This window comes from Micrasema longulum, unplaced genomic scaffold (genome assembly GCF_059751315.1).
Source record: "Micrasema longulum isolate JH-2025_06_02 unplaced genomic scaffold, ASM5975131v1 h1tg000607l, whole genome shotgun sequence".
NCBI lineage: Eukaryota > Metazoa > Arthropoda > Insecta > Trichoptera > Brachycentridae > Micrasema > Micrasema longulum.
In genome coordinates, this window is record NW_028277803.1 from 43,566 (window position 1) to 65,449 (window position 21,884).

The window sequence follows — 21,884 nt, forward strand, 5'->3', positions numbered from 1 at the left end:
TGGTCTACCAAACTGTAGAGTAAAAAAAAATTTTTTGTTTTAGAAGTTTTTGCTACTTAGAGCTTGTCCAGAAAGGGCGAATGCGCTGTGATTCTCTCGTGCGTAATACGTAATCGCGAATCAAGCGCGAGTCAAGAGTCTGGCGAAGTGCACGCAATTTATTCGCGAGGTTTATTTATTTAACACTTTATATGCATATACAATAAATATACACACAAGGGCAGGCATATTGCCTTACGGCAATTTCTTTCTACCTACCCAAACCGTTCAGTTTGAGAAAATTACAAATACATGGACTTATTGAATCTTACAATTTTATACAAAAATTAAAAACGAAGATTAACGAAATAAAAAATATATAAAAAATTAACACTATACTATGAAGAGAGGAGAGGGGATGGGAAGGAAAGAAGAAGGATAAAGGAATAATTTAAATATTTAGATAGTTGACATTTCAATCTTGACTTAAATGTAAACAAAGGGGCGTCTCTAACATTAGTGGGTAGATTATTCCAATCCACCCGCAGTCCACCGGCTCGTCCAGCTCCTCCAGGATGGGCAACAATCGAGCGGGCTCTCAGATAAACAGGCGAAGTGGGATTATTTAAAATATTGTGAAGAAGTGATAGAATGTGAATGTTTCTTCTATGCCTGATACTGAGCCAGTGTAGTTGTTTGCGATACTCGGTTATGTGGTCAAATTTGCGAAGATCAAAGATATAACGTATACAAAGAGATTCTCTTCCGCATATTCTCGGACAGTTTTTCCCATTGACCATTGACGTAATCAATTGACTGCAAGCAAACTGAAAATCTTCCATAACTCTTTTATCATTGGTTGATTCATATGAACCAGTGAATTCGTTCAATGTAGTTCGTTTTAATTAAAATATTTTTTATTATTTTTTCCTCACATTTTCAAGAAAACATTTATTGTATCCAATTTCCCGTAGAAGTTTCCCATTGAAGAAAAGTCAATTTTTTTTTATTTAAAAGTTTTATTTTAAAATAATTTAAAAATATCACAATAATCAAAATGCAAATTATTTTATGTTCAAGCAACATACTACTTTACACATCCCTGAAATAAATGTATGTGTTATATATAATAAATGACTTGGAAATAATATACTTAAATGTTTTAAAAAATTACAAATAACAATCCTGCTAGTAATAATTCATTTGTTTGATTAATTGTCTGATTGAATTATTATTTTTATCACACATTTTTTTCTAGTGTTATAGGGATCCTCCTTACGCTAAATTGACATTTCACGCTGTATTCATACATTCAACATTTACTAATAACAATACATATGTGAGATTGCTAATTGTCGCTAAATCATGCAGCTATTTTTTTTCATTCTAGTACATTTTAAATTTATACATTGGGCACTAAATTATTACAAATCTGAAACCGATGTGATTAGTTTGCAGCCTACAATTTTTTCTTGCGATGAGGAAGTCTAGTGTTTGTTAATAGACTTTGCCAAAAATAAAATAATTTTATTTTTATGTGTCGTATTATCATCGTTATGAATTTTGAAAATCCCCACTGAAACATCAAAATTTCACAGTCCGCAACGACGATAGTTCTGGTTAGTGAGTGGATCTAAACATACATCTGAACTATTATTAAACATAACTGACAAGAAACAAAGAAAACATGGGTTTAACTGAAGTTTATTGTACAAACCGCTGACTTGCAGGTATTCTACGACATCGTTTCACATGATCTAATTAGTTTGTAGGAACAGCAGTTTGTTGCAAAAGTTAAATCTCGTACAATTATAATTTATACCCACTAAACATCTAAAACATGGCTACCCTGAAACCAGAAATCTGTTGTCACAACTTCTTATCTTTTATCTCCCCGATGGAGGTCGTAAATCATCGCAGCAATTCTCGCGTTGTTGGCAGCTGAACAAGGACCGAGTGTTGCAGTGGAACCCCAGTCACGCAAGTTCTTTAGCCAAGAGGTGGGTCCATCTACGTGCACTGCGTCTTCCTTCCCCGCAGGATGACTTGCCACAACAACAAATAGCTATAATCTATTTTAAAATATTTTGAGTTTCTCCAAATGTTTGTATACAAAAGACAAACATCAACAGATGGTATTATGGATATTCAAACATGTGCAAAATGGTGAATATCGCCCAGTATGTAAAGTGGCCACATAAACCGGCCAATGACAGGTCATGAACCCTGTAAATGTCTAGACTTCCAAATTTCCTTCTCTAAAATGTTCTACATCTCTGATGTAATTTGTAAATGTATAATTTATTAGCTATTTCAAACACGGGGTTGTGTGTGTGGCGTTGCAAAGAAATTCATTTTTATCAAAACCATTTTTACATTTTTGAGAAACTTCAGTGTACAATTAAATGTTGTAATTTTTACCATGAACAAGAAAACATTCTTACATCCAATTTCCCATAGCACTGAACTTCCTCATTGCATATTGTAGAGAAGTACATTTCTAAAAGATAACAGATTTAATAATGGTTCCAAACTTTGAATGTAATAATAATCAATCGCTAGGTCAATTGATGTATTTTTAAATTGTAATTTTGTATTATTTTTCTGTCTTTAGTATTAAAGTGGGACAACAGTCATTTTCATAATTTTTCAGTACAGATGATTTGTATATTTTTATACCTTCATAGAATAAATAGGCAGAAAAAACACAAATAGAAAAGTCTTTGTCCATTTTGAAACCATAAATTGTATTTACCATCATTAGAATGGACTGCATAAGTCCGTCAATTAAATAAATAATATGTACGAGGCGTATCCAGAAAGTAAGTGTACTGAGGCTCTCACGACCGGATGGATTTTAACTGACCTTTCCCCTCCGCAACGAGACCGGTTCGAGGTCAGTATGTTGAGAAGTGTCAATGCGACAACACATTTTGTGAAAAATGACAATCCAATCTCGCACCAAGTGCGAAACACGCGACGTCGTCCGTTATTTCGTTTGGAAGGGAAAACCTCCGGTTGAGGTTTATAATGAGGTGAAAACTGCATATGGTGATAAGCTATTAATCGTACAAGTGGTGTAGCTAGTTTAAAAACGGTTGTACGTCTATGCATGATGATCAGAGGAGCGGAAGACCTTAAATTGTGACTGACGAAATTGTGGAAAAAATCGAAAATGCGCTCCGTGACGATCGCAGATTGACTGTGGATGAACTTTCTGAGATGTTTCCGCAAATCTCCAGATCTCTACTACACGAAACCATCACAGAAACCCTCGGATATCAGAAACTGTCCGCGAGGTGGGTCCCAAAACAGCTGACAGACCAACACAAGTTGAATCGAGTGGAGGCCGGGCAAGAGTTTTTGAGGGGCTGCAAACTCCATGGAGATGAATTTCTTCACTCCATCGTTACTGGAGATGAAACTTGGGTTGCACACTACACGCCTGAAACCAAAAGGCAGTCTCAACAGTGGCATCACACCTCTTCACCCTCTGCCAAAAAGTTCAAAACCACAATTACAGCCAAGAAAATCATGGCATCAGTGTTTTGGGACTGTCAAGGTATAATTTTAATTGAATATATGCCTCAAGGGGAGACCATCAACTCTGCAAGATACTGTGAGGCCCTAAAAAAAATTGCAGAGGGCGATTCAGAACAAGAGGAGAGGCATGCTGACAAAGGGAGTCTGCCTGCTGCACGACAACGCCAGACCACACATGGCCAACGCCATGAAGGAACTACTCGCCTCGTTTAAATAGGATGTCCTGAACCATCCCGCGCATTCTCCTGACCTAGCGCCTTCAGATTACTATCTCTACTTCCCTGAAGCTGCACATGGGTGGAAAAAGGTTTTCAACCGACGAGGAGGTAAAGGAGGAGGTGGAGAAGTGGACGAAGGGGTTGGCGGGAAACTACTTCGAGGAAGGCATCAAAAAGTTTTTTTGCATTGAGAGGAATGGCGACTATGTTGAAAAATAGCTTACATATATTATGTACTACGGTAACCACACCTAAAAAAACCTAAAAAAATTCAGTACACTTACTTTCTGGATAAGCCTCGTAGTTGTCCATTTTTTAAACCCATGGGTACTGCAAGTGTCCATTTTTGGATGGATGTTTACTATGGTCAAGATTCGTAAAACAATGACAAAGGGGGGTTCGTGTTCAGTGTATAGAAATACATTTTTATTTTTACTTGTAACACTCGAAAAATGACAAAGACTCATTTCGGCGGTTGATTTTGAATTACCAAAAGAGGACTAAATAATGGCCGCTATGACATTTTAGGGCTCAAAAAAACATTTGAGCCTTTTCCTTATTTTGACAAAAACGCAACAATTATTCATTGTTCATTTTTGATGCAAAGATGGTGGAGTAAAAGTCCATTTTTGATATAAGGTACATATTTTTTACCTAAAATTCTACCCCAAATGACCGTTTTTGACATGTATCTTTAGTTTTCTGTTAAGAAAATCGTTTTTTCTATTATAAACAATCAATAAAACCCATTTTGAATAATGGAGATTGTCCGACTTGGATAATAGAATCCTCATATGGTTCAAAATTAATTGAACCATCTAATTTATTATTTGCATCAATAATAACATTCTTAAAACTAGGTTCATTTGTCTAATATTATTTATATTCTTATGTTATGTGCAAATATATAATAAGTACGGATTAACAATAGTTAGATCATTTTTAAAAGCGTACAATTTAAAACTAAAATATCACAAAAGTAGGTATTGTAAAAATATTAACAAATAACATAATATGTGTATCACAAAAGAGATCGCAATAATAGAAAAACCATAGGAATTTTATAAAACTTAAATTAAAATTATTTATTTTAGCATTTTACAGTACTATTTTTATAACTCAAATAAACATTTTTATTTATTATTTTAGAGAACTGTTTTGCTTGTTCATGTTTTGTTCTTTAATCAAAAATAATATACGAGATAATTCACATGCATATAAAATGAAAAGTACATTATATATATAAAGAATTTAGTTTAAAAATAACAATATAAAAATAGGAGTTGATGATCACTATTTTAAAGTAAATATTTAATTTATATTAAAAAAATAAAAAACACAAAGCCTTCTTTTTACATCCGAAACAAGAAGCTTCTCTTCATAAAGACATTTGTACATATGTAGTTGGAGGCAGAAAGTATGGACACTTTTAAAATTTAAATACATACATCACAAGTCAAGAAACATCTGGGCAACTTAGATTAAGTGTATGCATCTGTCTAGACAGGTAATTCAACAATGCAAAATCTCATGTACATTCTGTATAATGCTCATAATCCCCCGACTGATAAACAATGTCATCAAAATGACTTAATTTCTGTCGTCCAAAAAACATCCCATAGTTAAACGACATGCAACTGACTAATGAAGGTTGTGATAATTAGATACTTGGTAAATATATAAAAGGGTTATACTTACCAAGATCTCATTATTGAATTTTAAGATCTTCTAACACGTTTGCGGTTATTTCTGCTATAGCCGTCAAAATCGTTTAGGAAATGATGGCTGTATGGCCTTCTTTTGCTCATGTGGGCAGTATTACCCTCATAAGCAAAAAGGCAGCTACATATTTGGGAGTCATATTTTGCAATGAGACGCTTTTTAGTATTCTTCAACTTTATGCAAATTCAAAAAAATTATAAGTAAAAACACAGTATGCCAATCGATTCTAAGCTTATGAGGGCCGTATAGCCGTCAGTCCAAAAGGCATTGGTAGTGAAAATACGGTTATAGCCTGAACAATAAAACCTCTGTTTTACGTTTTTCAAGGGAGCAGCGAAAAAAAGTGTTAAACTAAGGAAAACGCTAAAGTGAGGAAATGAAAAACTGCAGAAAAATTGTAAAAGCTGTCATAATTGGAGACTATTTATATTTACCTATGATTTTATTAAAATTATTTTGTATTTTTTCAGTCAATACCACAATGAGTTTTTTTTTATTGAATTTAAAAAAAAAATGTTTAAACAATTTTATGTAGGTTAAATATGTATAAAATGCATACACTGATTTTTTCCCTAAATATTTGGAAATTTTGTTTATATGGTATCACTTTTTTTAGTATGGCACCACAAAATTTTAAATGTCATTTACATCATGGCAAAACTGTTTCACACTTTTATGATAACTGTTTAATAATCTTCTTTCCAAATTATTTTTACAACTTCAAATAATATTTCTATTGCTATTACTTCAAGTAATTTATCGATGTAAAGACTTTATTTTTCCTAAACATGCTTCAACCGTATGTAACAATTGAGTAAAATGTCCAAATTAGACACTTGAACAAAATGGTCAATTACACTGAACCTACTTTGAATTTAGTTAGAGACAACAATTATTTATACATTTTTTTATTTACCTTGATTTTATTCACCATTTTGGGCAAATCTGGCGGCGCGCGGCTTGGTGTCTTTTGACCGATTGAACGAGTTTCGAAAAATTTTCAACGCAAAACCGGGGTTATGAAAAACTTAAAAAATGTTAATTGGGGGGATATTTGAATGAGAACGTATGGAAAAAAATGGGACCTAAACATTTCGGAGTAAAAAGCAAGAAAACGTAAAATTGAGGAATATAAAAATGAGGTTTTACTGCATATTGTAGGCGATGTTGTGTCCCTATAGTAAAATAGTCGGCAACAAAAGTGTCCCAATATGTTAGTCAAATAAGATTTACTTCAAACCGTCAACTACGGTTCAATCAGAGGTGAAATATTTCAAAAAGTTATGATGTGTCCATATGAGTGGGTCCTATGAGAAAAAGTGTCCACGAACGTGTTAAAAAAATTATAACTACGAATATTTCTTCAATTGTAATAAAAAGAGTAACTCTAACAATCTTTTGTTATTATGCATTAATTTTTACAATACTGATTTTTTTCCTGTGTATATTTAATGTGCTTATAAGCGTTTAAGTAATAATACTGTAATATTTGAATAACAATTTTCACTGAAATGACTTAGTTTGCATGAAGGTTCTTTCATCAAACAACAAAACAAGCGCTACAGGTTATGTGAGACATCTCCATAACAATAATGCCTTCACGCTGATACAAAAATAATTATCTTTATTAAACACGTATCTTATGATTGTTCTTCTTACACATCTGGCAACTTATTTTGATGGATTTTAATAGTATATATTTTTAATGAGATATTTGTCAAAGAAAAAAAAAAATATCAAATGTTATTGAATTTAAATAAAATATAAATATTCAATAATTTACAATAAAGAAGTTCCACCACATTGTACCCTACAAAAAAAGCACTGCTCCTACGCAGACAGTTAATTGTATTTTTTTTTGTTTACTTATAGCGCTTGTAGTAAAAGTGGATAGTTACTTGGATATTGCGATATAATAGTTGTGTATTGAGATTTAGTGGTGCGTCCCATCATAGGGTGCTATGCCCCCTTGGTGCGTTGCCATGCCAACATAGCACAGCGTGGCCTCATCTCAAATGTGCGTCTGCCGTTCTACATTTCCTTCCTGACGCAAAACTAACTTGGCTAACTTTCCGAGCCATGCGCCGTTTCTGAAAAAATAATTATATAGCATATTATTACAACTTGTGGGTTTAGTCCCGTGGATAAAGCTATGCACAAAATCATTGTTTTAAATTCAAAGTTGACACAAAGATAATTTTTGAAATATTGTAAAAATCAGGGATTGTTTCGAGACTTCAATATTCCCATCTCTAAAATGATCCCATCTCTGTTTTAATATGTCAATCTTAATAACTCCCTACGGGGTGAAATCCAGTCCTTGTCTACAAACACAAAATATTGTTAATTCTTTAATCAAATCGATCTGCAATTTTCGCAGTATAATCTTGATGATCTATTAAATATGAAGGTACCTACCTCCATTTTACAGAATAAAATAAATGCAAAATTTATATTTGAAGCACTAACTTCATGGTTATTTATTATAATAAAATAAATATAAAACAACTTTGTTTTTAACCACTTATTTTTTACTTTTTCTACTGACCAGTTTCAAAGCTACATAAGCTCAAGACAAAAACACTTGACTTATTAGCTCCATAACATGTATCAATAATATAATATTTAGTTATCACTGTAAAAATAAAATAGGATAGAATTCATTAGTTAAGTATACCTTGATAAAGAAGCTTGTGTAGCTTTGAAACCGGTCGGTAAAAAAATAAGTGGTTAAAAACCATTTTTTTAATATTATAAAATGATGATAATGATTGAGGTCTGGGAATATTTAAAGAAATTATATGCCAGCATCGAAACTAATGTTTACTCATCGATACATGTAAATCCATTCATTGAAGTAAAGCACAACCTCCTTCACATCCAAACCCAGGAAAGCATTTCTTGACCAATGAGATCAGACTATTAAAACAGATTTCCCAAGGAATCAGTCAATTTGTTTAAAAAAATAATTAGGCAAACATAACACAAACCATTTTTAATATTTCTCATGTCATGCAGTTTCAAGGTGCTAGTATAGTATTAAATAATAAATATTAACCCTACCTTGCATTAACTGTGGTTTGTATTTCAGTAAGGGATTTGTTTCTCGTATCTGGTAATGCAATATAGCATATTATAAATGTGCACACATTTACCACACTGAACAGAATGAAGAGACAGTAGATGGGAACTGAAAAAAAACAAATTGTTGTTTGAAAATCTCCAATCGAAACATAGACAATAGAACGACAATGTTTTTTCTCATATCTATATGTATTGTAAGGGGTCGTTTACATGTGCCAATACAATATTGTCCCAAGACTCGACCATTGTCCACGTGTAAACAGCAATTTGAACAATGGTGGAAGAGTTTCCTATTTATTGTAACCTTAATTTTATTAAAAACACTACACAAAATACTAAATAATTTGAACAAATATTATTCACTATAACTGTCGTATATTATACGCCTAGTAAGTAAAAGAGTAATGTGGAGAATTCCAAAAATGAAAAGTATAATTATATTACTATCACAGATTGTTAGGTTAATGTTCAAATATTTTTTAACTTCGTTTTTGTACCGTGTAAAGAGGTTCCGGTATACTTATCATCAAACCTTTATCCAGACACGATGGTGCATAGGGCACTGCATTTGTAAAATAAATGCAGCGTATCCTGATCATCTGTTATAGGAAGGTAAGGTGATCAGTCATGTGCACTAGTCGAGAGTGAAATATTGTAGCATAAAACCACCTTTTAAACAAAGATTTCACATTGATACTCCCAGGAATTGAACCCAGAACTTCAAGCATGGTTAGCGAATGCGCCAGCCACTACTCAGCCGTGTCTGGGTGGATGAAGAATACGGTTCTGCGTGTGAATAAAAACCAGAGCCCTGGATGAGCATTTTTGACTCGATGGCTATTCAGGTAAAAATTAGCAAAAAAGGAAATCGAGTGGTGTACTTGTACTTACTCTTCTTTGTATCATAAAAGAATTTGCATTCTCGGGGATCACTGGTTAAAGCTGAGGATGTTGCGACCTTAAGCATTACTCAAAACACTTAATTAGGTTGAATTGACTAAACTGCGTGAGTTTTTTCCGTTTTTAAAACAGTTTTATCATGGACATTTCATAGTTCAATATTAATTTGACGTTTAATCATCAGCGTGGCCATATACAAAGCAAAGTGTAATTGCATGCATAAAATAAGATCCCCAAATTTCTTTTTTCTCTACCCCCGCAAAAAGATTCATAATAGCACCCCTGGGCTGGTATTCTGAAAGCTAAAGCGCACATAGAGAACGCTTTGTTAGTGTGTATTTAGTGCGTAAATACGCGCTAAGCATACAAAACAACACCCCCGGGCTTGGAGGGGACCGGTCACAACAGATCTAAACAGGCCGCAGTGACGTCAGGAGTTTATATAGACTGACCCCCATTCATCAGAATAAGAATATACTTACTCTTTATTTTCAAGAATGTCATTTGCACGAGCAGATCAATAGAGAGGTACAACCCAACCGAGAGTCCCAGGCCGCGCGCCCTCCAGCTGGTGGGGAGTATCTCGCAGGTAGCCAGCCAGCCCAGGGAACCGAAGCCCAGGGTGTAGCCGGCCTCCGAGGTCAGCAGCGTGATGACGCCCGCCATGCGCAGTGCGGGGGGGATGGCCGAGGGCGGGAGCAGCTCCTCGGGAACACACCGCAGTGGGTTGTTCCCTTCCAGCTGGTGCAGGGCTACCGGGGTGGGGAGAAGAGGGAACAGCGGTGGGCTGGAATTACCTGGAACAAAACATCTGTCAATTTGTATACTAAGTTTGGATAAAATAATCATGTTTTGAGTATGTCCAAATGTCTGTAGACATGATGGATTTCACTCCAAGGGAGTTTATTAGGATCTAAATTTATTGCAACAGAGAGGAAAAACAATGAGAAGGGAATATGGAAGTCTAGGCATATACAGGGCTTATTTTATTGTATTGGTGTACACAGCACAAATGGCTTCTATAAACATTTATACATTAAACATAACAGTGTTTTATTTCACAATAACTATAAACATAGGTATACACAGTTTTTAAAAGAACAATTATATATTGTACTATATTACTATACTAATGTGTATTCATCTTCACTTTATTTCCTTTTTCTTTTTTTAGAATTAATTACATATTTAGTGTAATAATTATGATTTTATTTTATGTTATTATCTAGAATACTTTATGTACTTTTTAACTGTATACTGTAGGAGCTCTCTGGGCGTATATTAAATAAATATATTTGAAACTTAAAATACTTAGGTAAATAAAAATAAAGGTAACAAAGTACATAAATTAGGAATGGCAAAAATCATAAATTTACTTATTTGTTGGTATTGTTGCATTTCCTGATATTGAAGGGCCCTAGGTACGTTCTGGTTAAGAGCTTAAGAATCCACAACAATTCCAAAAATAAGAAAAAAAAACATAATTAATATATTTTTAAAATATGGCTGCAAAAATCTAGAATTAGGAAAGAGGAAAAAATAATTTTACATCTAACATACCAATATATATACCTATATTTGAAAAATTAAAAAGGTACTGACGAAGAAATTTTAATTCTGATACTTTTTCTCAAAAAAAAAAAACCAGTCAGTTCAGCTTAGGAGTGCAGAAAACAGGACAACGAAACCTCAATTTTGTCAATTTTGTGATTTGCAATCTCCTTTTTTTTTTAAATTGTTGAGTGCAACATAATATTTTCAAAATCTTAGATGTAGCTAGTATAAGAATAACAGGTTTATATATTATACGTGAGAATATATATATTTAAGTGAATAATTTGATGAGGTTGTTTAAATAATAAAAAAAAGTTAACTTTAGCATAAAGTTTATATTGCTAAAAAGGCAGCCTACCTTCAAATGCTGGGAATTCAGTTAACTTCAGTTCTGTGTTTTCAGCCAGGGGGAGCATCCCGATGGATGTGTAGATAGGTAGGACATTACAGACTCTAGGTCCCGGGGTGATGACGCGGGAATATATTTGGTCCAAGCCGGCTATGATGCTCAGTGAAATCATAGACACACTCATTATAGAGAGGGAAGTTAGTATAGATGCTCGTACTCCAAGGCGTCCCACAGTGTAAAGCAGAATGATGGCCGATAATATCTGAAACAGTTCAGCATTGTTAATTTTTATTTAACTATTTTAAGGAGCTTTTTTTTAATGATTAAACACATTACTGTAATGAATATTTTTATTATGTTACATATTATACACATTTGATTTATGTATTGTTTTTATTAAATTGAATGAAATAATTCAGTAGAGTATTACACACACCAAAAAAGATTTTGGCTATTTTACTTCACAAAAATCAACTGAGGTGTTACACCCCTTCAGAGCTGATTTGATTCCCGTGTATATAAAAAATATGTTGTATTCTGTATGTATTTAAATGAATGAAAAAGTTCAGTGGTTTTTTAAATTTTTTATTTGTTAATAGACTATTAAATTAAGCCCAAAATATACATCTATTTATATCGTATTGTCATTGGTATGATTTTTTAAAAACTTTTGTAATTTTAAATTACACTGCCCGCGACACAAGTTCAAGTCAGTGAACTTTCCTGGCATTCAAAAGTAGAACCTTGTACCCTTCAAAACATCCCGAACGCCGAAAAAATTAAAATCTATCGCAACACTTTAATTGATTGATTATTGTTAACATGTGTTCACCTGTGAAGTTTCAAAGTAGTTAGCTTTTATTATAACCATTTTTTTAATTTTGCCTAATTATAGATTTTCGAGAAACATCTCCCTACAATTTTTACCGCAAAAATATTTTTTTAATCCAATTTCCGGTAGCACTGAACTTCTTCATTATTAAAAAACAAAAAAAACTTTTATGCTATAGAAATAATTGAATGCTCATTTTTAATGAACAATGAGTTAGAACTGATAATAAATTGTCAAATTTTATTTATATATAATTTTTTATCTTAGTTAAAACCTTTTTACTGGTAATTGAGTCGCTTACCAGCCATCAACTCGAAAACACTCATTCAGGGTTCTATTTTACATACAAAACTCCATCCTTCATCTGCCTGGATACAGAGAGGTTATAATAATACAAAACATTTCATGTAAATTTAATTAAGAGTCTGGTTACTAGATATTTTGTACAGTGTTTTGATAATTTTATTCTCCGGATCTTTTTATAATCGTTGGTCATTGCTTACCCTTATAATAGCTGTTGTCAGTGCCGTAGTGCCGTCCGCGATACTGAAGCATATCCCAGTCATGGCAAACACTCTCGGCGCATAGAACAGGACCCAGGAGCGACCACAGCCCTGTATGAGGAGCACCAGACCCAGGGCCCGGGCCAGGGACCAACACAAGTCACCCGAACAGTGAGACTCCCCACTCCCGTAGTGTTGGTCCAATACGTTGGATTTAGTTTCTCGCGATATAATGTAGTGCGGGGACTCCGGGAGAAAGATGTAGGTTATGAAAAATATGGCCATTCCAAAAGCGCAAATCATTCCTGAAAATACATCTTGCATTGAATTCTGATTGAATTAATTTACAAATCTGATTGATTGATTAAATGGCAACGATTACAAAAACGTATAATGGTTAAAGTTACAATCAAATGAGATTTTATTAGGTTTGCACTAAATTTGTTTTTTTTTTCTTGGTCACATTGAGCATGAATAAATCTTGTAATTTTTCTAAAACAATATGAAATACTGGTTATTATCATACATTTTTAAGTCTTTTTTACCTTAATCTTGTGTTCAATATTGGAAGCAAACATTTTGATCAGATAATGAAAATTAGAGGTAGAAACATTGAATATAAAGTTATTGTATGGATATACGAAAATGTTTAAAAATAAATAAATTGTAAAACTTTTATGATTAAATAAAAATAGGTCTTAAAAAAAAAACACTTTGTTTTTAAGCATTAATTATTTAAACTTCTTAGATTTTCACGGTCGTTCAGATGCACAATAGCCCCAGTTTAGGACGGTTGCTTGGGGCATAAAGTGTATCGAAAGCCGACTCATACTAATCTGTATCTTCATGTTACTTCTCACCACCATCTGTCACAAAAACTGGGTCTCATAAATACACTTGCCAGAAGGGCAACGCGTATTTATGAAGAAACAAACATGAAAATGAATTAAATATTTTATTGGAAGTGCTAGAAGGAAACGGGTATAAAAAGGATATTTTTAATAGAATAGCTTCCATTTCAAATACAAACAGGACACTTGGCAATAATAACGACAATTATAAAGGGGCAGCTTGTTTGCTATATGTACAGAACGTTACAGATAGAATTTTCAAAGTTCTTAAAAAACACGGCATCAAAACCGTTTTCGGTGCATCAACAAAAATTAGAGATTCAAGTCTAAAATCAACAAAGAACCGGGACCCCCTCGAAACAGACGGTATTTAATTATATAATCTGGGAGACTGCCTGCTGTTAGCGGGTTATTCTATCATAAAAAATATAAAGAATTAGTGGTTAAAAACAAAGTATTTTGCTTTTAATTATATAATGAATAACCACAATGTTAGTGCTTCGAATATAAATTTTACTTTCAGCCATAAAATCAGTAAAAAATATTTCAGTAACCTCAAAAAACAGACTAAAAAATAACAGGTTTTACTGCATAATGTATAATCACAATAATTCAAATGTAAATTCAATCAAGCCTATTTATTTATTTGACACTTTATATACATATAAGGGCGGGTATTTTGCCTTAAGGCAATTTCTTCCTACCTATCCAAACCACTCAGTTTGAGAAAATTACAAGTACATGGAGATATTCTAGGTAATTATGCATAATCTAATAATTTTATACAAAAATTTAAAACAAAAATTAACTAAAAATTTACACTATACTATGAAGAGAGGAGAGGAGAGGTGATGGGAAGGAAAGAAGAAGGAGAAAGGAACAACTCAAACATTTAGATAGTGACATTTCAATCTTGATTTAAATGTAAATAAAGAAGGGGCTGTCTCTAACATTAGAGGGTAGAGCTTGTTGTGGTGCAAAAAAATACAAATGTAAAATGTGGTGATTAAATAAAATTATTACAAACCTGTAATCATATGAAAAAAGTGATTACTCTGATTGGTAGCATTTTGTAATCCCACAATTGCGGAAAGAAGTATTCCAACTTGTAGGCCAATTTGCTGTGTAACTATAGTCTTTGATCTTGTTTCACTGCGAGATGTCTCCGCTATATACACACTTTGGGACATTAGAAGACTGCACACTAAAAAAATAATTTAACACACAATATTTGACGGTGATATATTAATTGCCTAAGAGGATAAAAGTAGTTTATTACAGAAATAAAGATGGGTGATACTAAAATCCACAAATTTGAAATAACAGGTGACCGGTTTCTTCGCTTTCACGACATCTTTATTATTCCAAATTTGTGGATTTAGTATCATTTGTCTTTTGTTTGTATAATAGATTACAATGAACCTCCTCCAAGAATTTGCTCTAACAAAATTTAATGTAATTCATTGAAATAGAGAGGAAATACTTTTTTAAGAGGGGAATATAGAAGTCTGGGCATTTACAGGGCTAAAAATTTATAATAATAAATGCAAGTAATTAACTATTTATTTTTAAAAATTGATTTTATTTACAAATTAAACGAAACATCAGTTTTGTTTTTCATTTTTCACATCACAGCGCACCACTTTTCAGAATGCTATACACTAAAGTTGTATACAAAAGTTTGATGGTATTTAATTTGGCAAAGTGCTTAGAATTATGTGTTAAAAATTCCAACATCTCGCAAGCAGAACGACTCACACTGATAATGTGACTATGAAACTTCCCAGGTCCTTAGTTTTTGAGATATGCTTCAAAGAAACATCAGCAATCTTATAGTTAAAATAAAAAGTATGATAACTTCTAGTTAAACGCATCACCTTGTCATCACTTGTCAATATTCAAATCTAGTTTATTATCCATACTCCAGTTAAGAATTGCATTAATATCCTGTTGCATCATTGCACAGCCGTTAACGGATATCATCAACAAACAGCAAAAATTCCGAAAATTTTATGCATTTAGCTATATTATTTATAAATAAACAAAAAATGTAGAGGGCCCTAAATTTGAATGGTGTGGTACACCAGACCAAATGAAAAAGTTCTCGGATTTGTATACCCTGTATGACACAAACTGCTGCCTATCAGACAAATAACTGGCGAAAAAATTTAGTAAGAAAATCCTAGCATTTCCAATTTCTTGAGTAGAATTAAGTGATCCACCGAATCAAAGGCTTTTGTGAAATCATAATATGAAATATCAACTTGTACCCTGTTATCCAAAGTGATGCACACACTGTCAGGACTACCATTACAATATTAATTGTGGATCTACTACATTTGAAACCATGTTGTTGGATAATAATCAATGGTTCAGTCTTCCTATATACTACCCTTTGGATTATTATTTCCGATAATTTCGCGAGGACCAAATTGCCATCGGTCTGTAATTTAAATTCAAGGACCTAAAGTCCTTTTCGAAAAGATGGAAATGTATTAGAACTTAAAGAAAAATTTTAAAATTCCAAAAGGGGAATAACCAACGGCTCTTAACAACCTATTAATATGAATGGGGGAATAAAGTCTGGTTGTATTGATTACTTGGGTTTTAATTTCTTAGTTGCCACATATAAATCATTTTTATCAATACAATCAAGATCTATAGATAAAGTACCAATAGCTGTATGGCTACCAGGTTTGTACCTGGTACGTAAATAAGGTTTTTTTTGAAATCCATCAACTCATCCTAACAAGGATGATTTGTGCCATATGGTGTGCTTTAAATGTTTAAAAAAAAAAAATAATAAATCCAAATATATTTTAGTTTAAAAATGTATATCATTCAAAACAATAGATTTTGACAAGTTCAAAACTACTTCTGGGGATAAGACATGAGATGAATTTAAGGGAAAGTTTAGATTGATGTACAAAGGATATGCATCATGAATGAGGCATCCAAACAACGTGTGGTCAATGCATTGTCAATTAGGGTTCTCAGATGAATATACCATTTGAAAATAATTGGCAAATGCGACAATGATGTCATTTCCGTGGTATGTTTGACCACCCCACTCAACACCATCTTGAATACTATCATTAGTCTTTTTCTCTTTAAGAATCTCCAAAACGGTATCGGATCAACTTCATTATATATACTATATTTTCAATATTCTTAATGTAATCACTGTGAGCTGTTAATATTTTCTGTTTTACAATACACCTATAAAAATGAAACATTTCATTGTCACTCACCAAGTCTGATCTTTTCCACTATCTGTGATACCTATACTTAGTCCCTAATTCTTTAATAATTGCACAATTAAAACACCTTGGATACAAACATGTAACACGGATTACACTCCGTTACACGTCACGAAGTACGTATCAAAATACATATACTAGGTTACATATAGAATAAATACATATAGAAGTAGTCCAACATTTCATCCACATCAATATCCAAGCCGTCGGCTACTCACTTGTAATGTGTCTAGATTATATGTCATTGTCTTATGTGTATATTTTTTGGTATTAAGTACCTGAACATCCAGATAGAAATCGTGGAACAAACGGTATTAAGTAGGAGCCACTTGTAGCTCCGAGCAGAGAAGTGAGGGATAGTACCAAAGAAGATCCGAGCATTGTGCTTCGTCGACCACACTTATCTATTATGATCCCTGAAACATGATAGAAGAATAAGTAACTAGTGCAACTTTTGTCTTAAGAATTTGTGAATCCGCTAGATGACTACATTAAGAACCATTTGTAATACTTTTTATACAAAAATAATTTAAGAGTCCTCTTCATTCGGGGAACCTGTTCTTAGGAGGCCTATAACTGTACTATGCCTGTAAAAAACACTGGTTCAAAATTTTATTCACATGGCATCGAAATATTTTTTTAATTTCTTCTATCCTAATTTTCTCCGGCCAGATTTTGATTACTCTTTTGAAATATTGTTTGTTATCAGTTAACTTAATTTTATAGGGAAGCATTTAAAACAATTTGGCAGAAAAATAATCCATGCACCTTTGACCAAATGCTGTGTTAAAGTATAATTTTTTTTTTTAAACAACGGCATAACATGTACATGCATCAGTTTCAGGCTGTTGATGTATATTGTAACATATATATTTCATCTTGCCCCGTTTTTAAGCACCGCGCAAATACTTACATTTCCGACAGTATATTTTGTAGTATCGGTAAACATTGGCCCGTAATCCGGCAACAAAAATGTTTGAAACCGATCATTTTCTCAAAATATAACGGAGAAGGCAGATTGAAATCCTATTTTGAAAAATCCGTGATCGCCCACCCAGAGAAATGTAATTGCTCAAGAATGGAAGCGTAAATGAAGACGCGAGTAAAATAAATTTAAATCTATTACACCTGCTTATTGCTTCAAGATGGTCAGAAAACAAAATCTAATCTTGTGTTTTATCAAAACAGGCTTCCTACTCCTTTTATTATTATTTTATTGCAAATTTTAAATGGGATAAAAACTATCTTAACAGTTGATTATCGATTACATCTCTTCAAATCTTGATAATCTATATTGATTTGATACTTAAACAACTGAATATGGTGTTTAACATTCATGATTTATTTGTTGAAACGTGTATTTTATGCACTGTTTTAACATAAAATGGCCGAAATACGAGAATAAAAATTCACCTGGACTCGGACAACACAATGTCGCTGTGGTTATTCTGAAGTCTGATGATAAAATCCGAGGAGCAAAATTGAGTTGGATATTGTCTAATTAATACAAAAAAACTATCCAACCTAGATCTGATGTTTGGTCAAACAAGACTTCATGATGGAATTGCTCATGATTATGAATGCGCCAAAGCTTCATTTAAAAAAACAAAACAAATATCTATAAAGGACTATTGTTGAATTTTAGTATGTTAATTAGTTTATGTCAATTGTAATATTTTAACAGTTTTTATAATTCTTGAAATTTAAATTCCAAATAAAAATATACCTAGGTTAGGTTATTGAAATTCGCAGATATGACTTGTAAATTTGTATTCTGAAACGCCGTTTTTGTCATTTCTCAATACCTGTTTTTCACATATTAATCAGCAATGCACAGTAAATAAAGAAGTTACGAGTTCATTTAAATATTAAATCTTATTTTTTTCAATGATTATAAATAACAATTATTTTGTCTACATTTTGGAGAAATTCTCATGCTTGGCTGCTCTGCAAAACTGGTGGAAATGTATATTTTGCGATTGATTTTTTTTGCATTTATTTGTTTATTTTAGTTTTTTTGCATTATCTAAATGCATTGCGAGAGCAAAGATATTAATAAATTTCTGCATAAAATCACCATTTTTTTTCTTTCTATAGAGTGATCTTTGTAAATATATGATCTTTGCAATTTGTTGACCCATTCTGTGTAAACTTTTTTTTTCACTGGAAATTGGTCAATTTTCTCACTCCTCACAAAAATACATTGCAATATTTAATAGTATTGGATGTAATATATTTTATTTTTATTATGAAAAACAAAAAGCGCCACTTGCTTACTTTAAAAGATCGCCGTCTACTATTAGACATGGGGGTGCTCAATGACATACTTAGTGGATGCTTTGATAGTCTGGCTCTTTTGTCGGAGTGATCATTAAATGTCCCCCGGCTACCGCACCCGTCATACGTCGAGCTCTCTATTTCATGTGCCAGCAGTTCGTACGAACTATGCCCTGAACTCTCCACTTATACGGTTTGCTCGTGAATATAATTTGAACTTCCCCCTTATTGATCCATTTGATTGTAAAAAAATAACATTTAAAATGCGGGTCTTAAAACATACTTTTTTGTCTCATACTTAGTTTCAATAATAAAGTCTTAATTTAACTTATTTTATTTTATCTCTAATTCTTAATATTTTATATATATTTATATTTTCGACACTTGACACTTGTGCAATATTTACACACATGTCCACCCTCATTCCAATATAACACCCACTCACCTACCCTCTCACTCACTTACACTCACACAAACACACTAGTATGTATTGTGCGTGTATTTAATGTATTTCTGTGGATATCTGTCATTGGTTTTATTCTCTGTATATTTTTGTTACATGTATTACTGTTGACATCCCCAATAAAAAAAATAATAAAAAAAACAGAATTATGTAATAAAAATAAATAATTATAAAAAATAGTACATACATTCAGTTAAATTTTCTCACAAATATAATAGTAGATGTTACACAACAAAAGAAAAGAAGAGTACTGCAAGAAGGTGAAGAAATAAAGAGGAAGAGGGATACATATAATAGTGTTATACAAAACAAATAAATAAATAAAGCACACTTTTTGAATTCTACATACATAGTAGTAAAAATACAATTGATTAAAACAAACAAAATATTTTACTAGGACTTGTAAATAACTCATTATTATAAAATGGGAACCAAGTTGTGGCAGAGTGGGGTTCAAACTTCAGACCTATGATTTGTGAGTCAGTAACATTAGCCACGAGATTGATTTGGTGTTTATTTTGTAGAACTCCATATTTAAACTTATAATGTAAGAAACCACACACAGTGTTTGATTTCTTATATTATAAGTTTCTGTATATTTTTTTTTTACATAACTTACTTTGTTGTGGAATTCTACCATCTTCAAAAAACTATTAGAAGTTTAGATAAAAAAATAGATTTAATAGTTAATTGCTATTAAAATAAAATAAACACTATATTTTGAGCAGAGCCTTCATGTAAATGATTCCTATATTTACTTCCTTCTAAAAAATATTTAATGAAATAGATATAGATTTTATACATAGTAAAGGTAACATTTACATTAAGTAATTATCTTAAAATGTTTCTACATCTCTAATAAGACAAGATGCTTGTGTTTAAAGAGGGAATATAACGAACATTTAAAATACACTTTTCTTTCACTCTATTTTTACAGGTTAAAAGCTTGAGCTATGTTACAGTCTATTACTAACATAATTTTAATAAAAACAAACTGATAAAGGACGAACATAGAACTGCCGAACGCAAGCCCAACCTGCTTCGATTTTAGTAAAATAATGAAATATTTAAGTACTCTCTCTACTAAGAATCTTACCTCCAAATACAGCGGCAATGATGGCTCCAACTATCCATCCATTCACGAGCATTTTATGCTCAAAACAATTAAGATCTAAAATACTTCCAAGGGACAGTAAGATATTAGTGCCAACTGTCATATCAAAACCAAAAGAGAGTCCAGCTAACACGGCGACGGAAGTACCTACATAAGACTGAATAGGCGAAAAAGCCTCAAAAATGTGTTTACGTCCATTGAGCAAAAACCAATTACTGTACTTGCTCGAACGATTTTCCTCGGGTTTTACGTGGTTTGTATTTAGAGTTAAGGATTTACGATTATAGGATTTCGATCCCAATAATTGAGCGGTATCTTCTGAATCAGACATAACTACGGAATAAAATTTTCAACTGCAAGTAAACAATGGAGTGGATAATAATAATCTTGTCTTATTATATCAACAATTTAGCGAACCTGACAAAACAATCACAATAATAATAATCGTCAATAACAAAAAGTGACAGAAGGCAGAAGACATAGACAATTACTAAATTTTGTTTTTCGTTCATTTTTTATTATATGTTTTTGAAGCTGTCAAATATATCGTTTTTCAAATCGGGTTTTAATAAGTGACAATAATTTTAGAAAAGCAGTATAAAATTATTGTTGTACTTCGAATAGGAGATTAAAAAAAAAAAACAATTTATTGATATTGCATATCTTAATCTGGACAATTGACACTTCATCACCTGACCCTTTTATTTTATAGCATAAGATAAACAAACAAACAAATCATTACGCAGTCTCCCCATAAGCGTAGGCAGAGAGTATAGAACGCCATGCTTCCTGTACATTCATACAAATTCACATGCACGCATGCCGATTATTCATACTCTTACACGCATAAACTAATTATGAAGTTTATTGTAATAGAGAGAGAAAACATTTTGGAGATGGGATATGGAAGTCTAAGTTACCTGGTTTAAGAGATCACTGTGCTGGATATAAAATCATTTTGACTGGCCTAATAATTAATAATATAACTGGATTCATAAAATAACTAAAATAATATTAATCCACATACAAATTAGTATTTTAAAATTAAAACTGTCGATCGATTATTTTAAAAAATATATTGGTAGTATATTAATTTAAACATATGTTATTTTAATAAAATTTAATTTATAAGAGGTTGTTATACCTTTTCATCCCAATGAAATTAGAATCTTTATTTTAGTATTCCATTCCAGATGATCGCAAGTATCAAGGAACTGCAAACTATTTCGATTTAC

At 32.3% G+C, this 21,884-nt stretch overlaps 1 protein-coding gene across 1 annotated transcript; it reads right to left on the reverse strand.

Annotated features, from left to right (window-relative positions):
- Positions 1–7,313: 7,313 nt before the first annotated feature.
- LOC148280190 (solute carrier family 2, facilitated glucose transporter member 10-like) lies at positions 7,314–21,141 on the reverse strand. The gene is made up of 8 exons (XM_088228765.1): positions 20,632–21,141; positions 17,074–17,211; positions 14,563–14,739; positions 12,685–12,989; positions 11,359–11,611; positions 9,929–10,243; positions 8,526–8,652; positions 7,314–7,552 (listed from the first exon to the last, which is right to left on the reverse strand). Exons 1-8 carry the CDS (start codon positions 20,978–20,980, stop codon positions 7,474–7,476), a joined length of 1,743 nt encoding a protein of 580 aa, XP_088084891.1. The 5' UTR covers positions 20,981–21,141; the 3' UTR covers positions 7,314–7,473.
- Between the last annotated feature and the right edge of the window lie 743 nt (positions 21,142–21,884).

Bases quoted from the DNA above. Each gene is read 5' to 3' on its own strand.
- LOC148280190 (XM_088228765.1), bottom strand. From the start codon at position 20,980: ATGTCTGATTCAGAAGATACCGCTCAATTATTGGGATCGAAATCCTAT. The intron at 10,244-11,358 runs GTAGGCTGCCTT...GTTTTGTTCCAG, and splicing joins TGAATTCCCAGCATTTGAAG to GTAATTCCAGCCCACCGCTG. The intron at 8,653-9,928 runs GTAAGTATATTC...GTTTTTTTTCAG, and splicing joins GACATTCTTGAAAATAAAGA to TTCCCATCTACTGTCTCTTC.